The sequence below is a fragment of the Branchiostoma lanceolatum genome, chromosome 13, assembly GCF_035083965.1.
Source record: "Branchiostoma lanceolatum isolate klBraLanc5 chromosome 13, klBraLanc5.hap2, whole genome shotgun sequence".
Taxonomy (NCBI): domain Eukaryota; kingdom Metazoa; phylum Chordata; class Leptocardii; order Amphioxiformes; family Branchiostomatidae; genus Branchiostoma; species Branchiostoma lanceolatum.
Window position 1 is genome coordinate 710,312 of NC_089734.1, and position 8,610 is coordinate 718,921.

The 8,610-nt window shown below is 43.9% G+C and overlaps 1 protein-coding gene across 1 annotated transcript; it reads left to right on the forward strand.

Moving 5' to 3' along the window:
• The first annotated feature begins 13 nt into the window (after positions 1 to 13).
• On the forward strand, positions 14 to 7,193 carry LOC136447278 (neuronal acetylcholine receptor subunit alpha-2-like). The gene is made up of 5 exons (XM_066446007.1): positions 14 to 71; positions 1,567 to 1,721; positions 2,444 to 3,073; positions 3,476 to 3,728; positions 4,834 to 7,193. Exons 1-5 carry the CDS (start codon positions 69 to 71, stop codon positions 4,987 to 4,989), a joined length of 1,197 nt encoding a protein of 398 aa, XP_066302104.1. The 5' UTR covers positions 14 to 68; the 3' UTR covers positions 4,990 to 7,193.
• Positions 7,194 to 8,610: the final 1,417 nt, after the last annotated feature.

Below are 8,610 nucleotides of genomic sequence, written 5' to 3' on the forward strand. Positions count from 1 at the left end.
ATACATCGAAGAACATCACAGACAAAGTTACCGTCCACTTTGGAATTTCTTTATCTCAACTTATTGATATGGTGAGTGTGAGATAGGAAGTCCTAAATATGTCCTCAGTTATTTTGCATTGTTGCCGTAACTTCAATGAAGAATTCATGTGCATGTATTTAGAATATTGTTATAGCTCGTTATGCTGTCCATGTCAAAATCCCATCGTTAAGTCTTTTTTTTTGTCAGCAGGGCGAGCCCTTTGCTAGTTGGGCAGCCCTGGCTGTGTGTCCCGACAGCCTCAAAAACTTCAATGATCTTATACATCCGTGAAATATCAAGATTCTATCGTGAATTTCCCAATGCCATATTCATGCAAATTAAGGTCATTGACCTCGCCGGGCAGATCAGCTGTCGTTGGACTATACCACACTTTCAGGAAGGGGGTGTCGGTCTAAATGCTGCAGTGCCTAAAAATACTGCTAGGGGACCCCAAATCGCCATGTTTCTTCTGGACCTTATAACTTACCCACGTACCAAAATCCATACAAAGCCATCAAAAACACAACGAAAAACGGTACCCCGTAGGTCCTTACTGGTCAAAACGTCTGCCTTACAATTGGCGAAACATAATTCTTTTACACGAGGTATCCAATGTACATATACATGTACATGGAAAGATTTTTCAATGGTGGGTCACTGTCTCGTTATCATCATCGGCATTCTTCAGTCGCGTGAGAAGGATATCAGTGTATCGAAGAGAAAAATACCAGTGGGTACTTTCCCTGATTACAACGCCCCCTTACGGCCCTCCCATTCACTGCAGCCTTGACGGGCAGGGTATCCGTTCTGATGCATTTTGACTTCACTATGTTTACGTAGTTTCTCTTCCCGTGTGAAAAAAATCTATCCAGAGGCAAAATATACATCCAGTTGGACAACATTGCCTAACTTATAACCAGCGGCCTTTAATGAAGGTCATTATGAGAGAGATTGAATTATTCGTTCCTGCTCTTTTGGCTGCAGCACAAGAAACTCCATCGAGTTTTGCTGACATTTCTTTACTGTTTCAGGACCAAAAGAATCTTCTTTTTAAAGACTACTTCAAGACATCCTAAATTGTCTTTACCTCATTAACATATCTATTCAGAGTTTTGGTATAAAACCTGGTGTTCTCAGTCCTATCGTTAGTCACTGACGAAAGACAGTGGATACATCCTGAAACGTCTGACTGTTTCAAAATCTTATCCAGTTGCTTGAGTAATTATTTTTGGCGTATCTTACTACCTGGATGTCTAACCTTCATCAACGTACCAAAAGAATTAAGTTTTGACGACCAGCTTTTAAGAGTATCAACTCGGAGGTATAGTGTTTAAAAGTGATATGGCGTCTTTTGGTTGATACATAGCATTATAACTGGTACCGAGTTCTAACTTGTTATATCATTGTGTATTGATTATGTTTCTGTGTATTGCATTGTCCCAGGGAGCCTGATAAACAGGTCAAGCTTGAGACCTGAGTGTATCCACTGGTAGAATAAATAAATGAAAATAGCGATGTTAATGATTCTTTTTCATCTCGCTTCAGGACGAAAAGAACCAAGTTCTGACGACCAGCGTGTGGCTGAAGCAGCGGTGGGACGACTACAAGCTAACGTGGAACCCGGACGACTATGACGGGGTGAAGTACCTAAAGATCCCGCCGGACATGATCTGGGTCCCCGATGTGCTCTTGTACAACAAGTGAGTTGGCAAACACGCAAACACTTTCTGGACAGATGAACAAAATCCACAAACTTAAACACTACCTGACCTTGCAAAAAGACTCGGCCGGCCTTTTTAGGCCGTTTTGCCGAACTTTACATAATGATTGTTCTTTTGCTTCTTTACTTGTTTTCATTCCTTGCTTAAAAGTTGAAAGTTGCTTTACAGCGATGATAACTAGATGTGGAGCAATAAGGGCATACAACTTAACGGACATGGGACGGGGTTATAACAAACTTCAAATCTTCTTTTACCTGCTTGAGTCACGTGTCAATTATTTATCATAAACGGTCGTAATGGCGTAGTCTACATTTTGTTACCGTACGACAAGGTAAACTTTGAGACTCTGTTTTTCAGTTATACAGCTTAACTTGTATCGAATATTCAATGCTATTGGTCGTCCAATCATAATACTAAAGAAACTTAGTTACAGAAACAGAATCTAACTTAGAAGGACATGAAATTGTCTCAGCAGTGAAGGACAAGCAGGTCTGGAGAATAAACTTCGCTTGCTGCACTTCGTAACGAAAATTGAACGATGATGATGATGATGATGATGATGATGATGATGATGATGATGATGGTGATGATGATGATGATGATGATGATGATGATGATGATGATGATGATGATGATGATGATGATGATGATGATGATGACGACAAATATTCAATGTGTTGCTCATCTGTGTGTTTCCTCAGTGCTGACGGGCGGTTCGACGTGTCGTCCTACACCTGGGCTAAAGTCTTCTTTAACGGCACAGTCGAGTGGATCCCCGCAGGCATCTACAAGTCATACTGCTTCGTAGATGTCACAAACTTTCCCTTCGACAGACAGACCTGCAAGATGAAGTTCGGCACGTGGACTTACGACTACACTCTCATTAACATGATCCCTTCGGAAGAGCAGATCGACTTGTCTAACTTCAGGGAGAGCGGAGAGTTTATCGTTGTGGACACGCCGCTTGTGAGAAGCGTGGTGGAGTACGAATGTTGTCCTCCGTACGTGGACATCACTGCGTACATCGTCTTAGACAGGTTGCCACTGTTCTTCACCGTGAACTTGGTGATTCCGTGTTTGATTTTCACGTTTTTAGCCATCCTTGTGTTTTATTTACCCGTGGACGCGGGAGAGAAGGTGGGACTGGCCATCACGATTCTGCTGTCGCTGTCTGTGTTTCTGTTGGTGATCTTTACTATCATCCCGGCCACGTCGTTCGCTATCCCGCTACTGGCTAAGTACCTGTTGTTCACTAACGTGGTGTGTACCATCTCCGTTATCATCACGTGCGTGGTGCTGCATCTGCACCATCGCACGGACGAGATGCCCAGGTAGATTTGTTTGTTTGTGTTTGTTTTGTTGTATTGTTAAACCAATAAATCACCTAAAGGCACAAGTCATTACAATTGTTAATGATTTTCGGACCGTAGGTAGCATTTAGTGAAAGAAAAAACATCATAGATTGTTACCCTTCTAGCTGTTTCTTGTGGAAGCGCAACTGTTTATATCTTTTATTCAGAAGACGCTGTTGTAATGCCACAGAAAGAACTGTTAATTTGGTATAAGTTTAGTCCCCCCTGCTGCCTTTTTAAGAACTGCAACTGTGTTTTTGTTATAATGCTGGCAAAGTTTCAGGAAAAGTCCCCCCCCCTCATGCCTCAAGTTGCTGCTGCGTTGTTTTGTTACATTGCCCGTGAAACTCTTTCCCACGTGTTGTGTACCGTACCCCTCAGGTGGGGCAAGCGGGTGTTCCTGCACATCCTGCCGAAGCTGCTGCGGATGGGGCGCCCGGACGCCGGCGAGGCGGACTCGGTGCGGGACGACGACGTGCGCGGGTCGGACCTGGGCGGGGGGAACATGCTTCGGTCCCGGCACAGGAGAGAGCGCGGCGGCGTACCCGACAGCCTCATGGCGGAACTCGACCCCGCGGTGAAAGGGGTGGAGTACATAGCCGAGCACGTCAAGGGGGAGATAGAGGGCGGACAGGTGAGGACCCCTAGCTGCCATCTTAAGAACTGCAGCTGTGTTTTTGTTACAAAGGGGTGGAGTACATAGCCGAGCACGTCAAGGGAGAGATAGAGGGCGGACAGGTAAGGAAGGACCCCTAGCTGCCATCTTAAGAACTGCAGCTGTGTTTTTGTTACAAAGGGGTGGAGTACATAGCCGAGCACGTCAAGGGGGAGATAGAGGGCGGACAGGTGAGGACCCCTAGCTGCCATCTTAAGAACTGCACCTCTGTTTTTGTTACAAAGGGGTGGAGTACATAGCCGAGCACGTCAAGGGGGAGATAGAGGGCGGACAGGTAAGGACCCCTAGCTGCCATCTTAAGAACTGCACCTCTGTTTTTGTAACAAAGGGGTGGAGTACATAGCCGAGCACGTCAAGGGGGAGATAGAGGGCGGACAGGTGAGGACCCCTGGCTGCCATCTTAAGAACTGCACCTCTGTTTTTGTTACAAAGTTACGCTCCTGTCACACGGGACGAAAATTGATCGGCCGACGAGTCTGCGAGCTCTAAATGACGGTAATACGCCCGGCGTTCTCTTGATTATCGTACGCAAATTTTAGGGTTCAGAAATCGATATCTACGCCTCTCGTGTATCAGTGATTATCAAGCATATTATTGGCGAAGGTAACGTTGGTAAAGGCACGCAGCACAGTAATGTTTGGTCGCTGGCATAAGAGACTTATAAAAGTTTAGAAACTAAGTACGCTCATGCTGATCGATTAGGAATACTAAAAATAGCCTTGCCGATGCCAGTATGGATATCTACGATTGCTCCCGCTTTTCAATATGCAATGTTCATAGCATATAGTTTAAAAATCGCAAAATAAGGGTCCTAGATGTTAGAAAAAAATACTAAGAATACACTAAGATATTTGTGTCTTACCCTCCATTTATTTTCACCCATCCCCTTGTTTCCTTGTGTACCCACAGGTGGCAGATGACTGGAAGCTTTTCAGTGTCACAACTGATCGCGTAACAATCGTAAAAGTGTGGCCTAGACATTGAGGAAACAGAAGAAGCTAAGAAAAATAATTGTGTCTTACCCTGCATTTATTTTTTATCACACTTTCTTTGTGCCTCCTAGGTTGCGGATGACTGGAAGTATGCGGCGATGGTTGTGGACCGCATCAGTATGTACCTCTTCATCATCCTCTGCGGTATCGGCGTGCTGGCCACCTTCCTCCCGCCCTTCGTGTACGGACCGCCTGAACCGGAAATACCGCCCTCCCAGGAGGAATAACCGCGACGACGGCGTTACTTTTTGGAAAACATGAGAGAAGTAATAATCTTATACTTCTGAAGATCAGAATTGAAACTTGCGACCCATAAGGAGAGGAGGAATGACCGCCACGACGCAGCGTCGACGTTACGTTCTGGAAAACATGAGAGAGAAAAATCTCATACTTCTGAAGATCAGAATTGAAACTTGCGACCCATAAGGAGAGGAGGAATGACCGCCACGACGCAGCGACGCTACGTTCTGGAAAACATGAGAGAAATAAAGATCTTAAACTTCTGAAGAGCAGAATTGAAACTTGCTACCCATGAGGAGGAATAACCACGACGACGCAGCGACGTTACGTTCTGGAAAACATGAGAGAAAATAATAATCTCATACTTGTGGGGAGCACAGTTGAAATATGCGACCCAGCACGATTGAACGGATCGCTCAGCGACGTTACGTTCTGGAAAACATGAGAGAAAAAAAATGATAATCTCATACTTGTGGGGAGCAGAGTTGATACTTGCAACAGATCGCTCAGCGACTTTATGTTCTGAAAAATATGAGAAAAAAAAGAGCAGCATTGGAACTTGCGACCCATGAGTTGGAATCACCGAATGTCTGGCCGTACCTACGGCCATCTTTAACGAAAATCTCTCTTACTTGTGGAGAGCGAAGTTGAAACTAGTTGCGACCCAGCACGATAGAAGTCGGTGTCAACAAATGATTGGTCGTGTCTTGGTCATGAGGATTGGCGACTGTTTTGAACTCTTGATCCTTAATAAGGACACTCGAAGACATCATGTTCTAGAAAACTTGAGAAACGATATCTCTCATACTTGTGGTGAGCAGAGGTGACACTGGCGACCCGGACAACGGGAACCGCTGAATGTTTGGCCGTAACTGCGGCGATCTTCAAAATGAATGACCCAATCCCCTAGGACACGTGACCTTTCAAACACGTGACTTCCGGAGTGGGTCAAAGGTGACTGGAAGTCTGTTGTTGTCATATCTATTGTGCTGAGGCCAAGACGTGGTGTTAAGGAAGCCTTGGGCAAAGTTCAGACCGAGCCAAGAAAGGTGCCTCGACATGGCGGTGGCAAGAATGCAAGCATTTTTTTTAGCTGAAGATGGAGGAATTTAAAGCCCCCCTCTCACTGGACCCGCGGCACGCTGGCGGCATTGCTGCGTCCTAACCTGGATTTGTGTTACCCTTAACTTTATCATGGGAATATCATTCAAAACGTTCAAGTATGACCCAAAAGACAACAAAACACACAAAGCTTAAAAAGATCCGTTTTTTTCGATGAATTTCGTTGAATGCTTTGCCAATGCAATCGGCCGCAGCGACGCCGCCAGTGTGCCGCGGGTCCAGTGAGAGGGGGGCTTTAGTTCCATCGCACACACGACTCAGTTTGTGTTTATATCACGAGGTATCTTGATAGTTTGATTCACGAGAAGTTTGATCCACACCAAAGATGTTACCGGTATTTTCTTTGATCACGTGACCCATAGGGTGGAGATATTTGAGCTGGTTTTATTTTTATTTTCATTGTCTAATAATAATCTTGGAGAGTTACATGCGACTATAGCTCTCAAACGCATCCTGTCGCTTGGAGTATTGTGTAAAATGAATTTTTAAGAGCTCAAAGTGTGACGATATTTGAGACTGAGGGAAAGGGCTATGTTAACATAGGAATGATGCAACAATCTTATTCGGCCTTTTTTTAAACCCGAAACGAAACAACAAGAAACATTTGAGAAGTCCATTCACGATAGAAAGACTTTAAAAAAAGAAATTTTTCATAGAATTTCATGAACGCGGAGGCCAGGTCTCTTGACCTTAAATGTTTTTTTTAAAAATCTTTTATCATGGAATGCGATAGGTTTTACCTGAGTAAATATTTGTTTACCTGGATACAGTAATTTGAGACTTTATTTTTACTTATTGTTTCAAGAACAGCCTCCAAACTGCCACGGATCTTTTTTATCTTTACGTAAATCTGAACGAAAGAAGAAAATGTGCGTTCAGAAATGCCACAAACTATGTGAGAATTACTTTATTAAGTCACTTAATAAACTTGGAATATTTGATGTGTATAAAACCTTTGTTGAATAGAATCGGACATATGACATTATACGTTAATGCTATATGTTAGTATATAACATCATATGTTATATGTCACCTTTGTACAAAATAATAAAAATGTTTTTACCCAGTATATGAGCGGACTACTTTCCTTCGTGCTTTAGAGAAACATGTTGATAGCACTGAAACTGTTCGATTTGAAGACTAAGGACGGGCATCTTTGGTCCGTTCGTTCTATCTTGTTCAGGAAAATATCCCGAAGTCAGACTTGACACTTATTCCTGGAAACCGTCGTACTAGACATCGCCGTCGACTTCTCTCGTATACTGCAGCTTCAAGAGCGTAAAGAGAACTGAAGTGATGTCTACTACAAGTGTACTTCGGCCTCGGAGGGTGTAGTACACGTCTGTCTTTTGTACAATCAGAAAAAAAACTGTCTACGAAAGAAGTAGACTATGTCTAGTACGACAGTTGGGTAAAACAAGTAAAGCCTGCCTAAGTTAGGTTTCTAGTCGTAACATCTACCTGAGCCTGGGAAGATAATACTATAGTTATTAGAGATAAGACTGCGGAGAATAAACACCCGAACACTTTGCTCTTCATAGCAGGCTACACTAAATAGGCATGGCAGACTCCTGGTATAGTGGGGGGGGGGGGGGTTGACGCGATTTCTTACACGGGCCAAGGGACTTTCGCCGCCGAGGGAGTTATGTCGCCGAGGGACGACGGCCTTTTAAGTTCCGATAGTAATGATTGTCAGTTTGTCACAGTCCACCGTCTCACCCCATCTACTACACGTGTGCCCGCGACCTGGTGACCTCTCATAGGTCACGCGACAACCCCTCGTTGTCGACTTACTCACTTAGAGGCTCCCACGTCGTGCGACGCATGAGGCATTTAGAGCGGTCCAGCACGTCCTGTCGTCAGCCAGTCTCATCGCATCCCTCCATCTCCTGTTCACTGTCTGGAGATCTCTCAATCGTCTGCTGCCAGCTCATCTTTGGACCACCTCTTCTCCTCCGGCCTTGCGGTTTCAGGACTTGATTGGCACATTTCTCAGGTGGAACGTCGCAGAGCTGAAGAAGAATGCCTCTCGTAAGCATCTCAAGTGTCAACAGAAGTCGTGAGTATCCGTCTGATTCCCCATATTTCAATACTATAGTTTTGTCTATGTAACTTGTATTTTTTTTCCAGAGGTGATGTTTAATATTAGCTTCAGCTAGAGTACATCACCTCTATGTCCTGTATATTCTTCTGTTGTTTAATGAAAAAAAAATACTATAGTTGCCTTAGTCGTCAGGCTGCCCTGTGAAAACTTTTAAAAAATCTTTATACAATAATGAAATTTACAGATAACACGTACATGTGAACACAAAAGCAACTCAAAAGTAATGAAACAGTTTGCAACTTTTCCCAGTCAACTAAGCTAACAATTTATGACATAGTGTCCCCAACTTAACTAAATGTCCTGTGAAAACTTGGCATATTTCAAATCGTTCATACAGACTTTTCTACAGAGTGATGGTAGTCATAAAATCTGGGTTGTGTGG

Excerpts from the sequence above, each read along its gene's own strand:
- LOC136447278 (XM_066446007.1), top strand. Across the intron at positions 1,722-2,443 it reads GATGTGCTCTTGTACAACAA|TGCTGACGGGCGGTTCGACG; the intron begins GTGAGTTGGCAA and ends GTGTTTCCTCAG. Across the intron at positions 3,729-4,833 it reads GGGAGATAGAGGGCGGACAG|GTTGCGGATGACTGGAAGTA; the intron begins GTGAGGACCCCT and ends TGTGCCTCCTAG.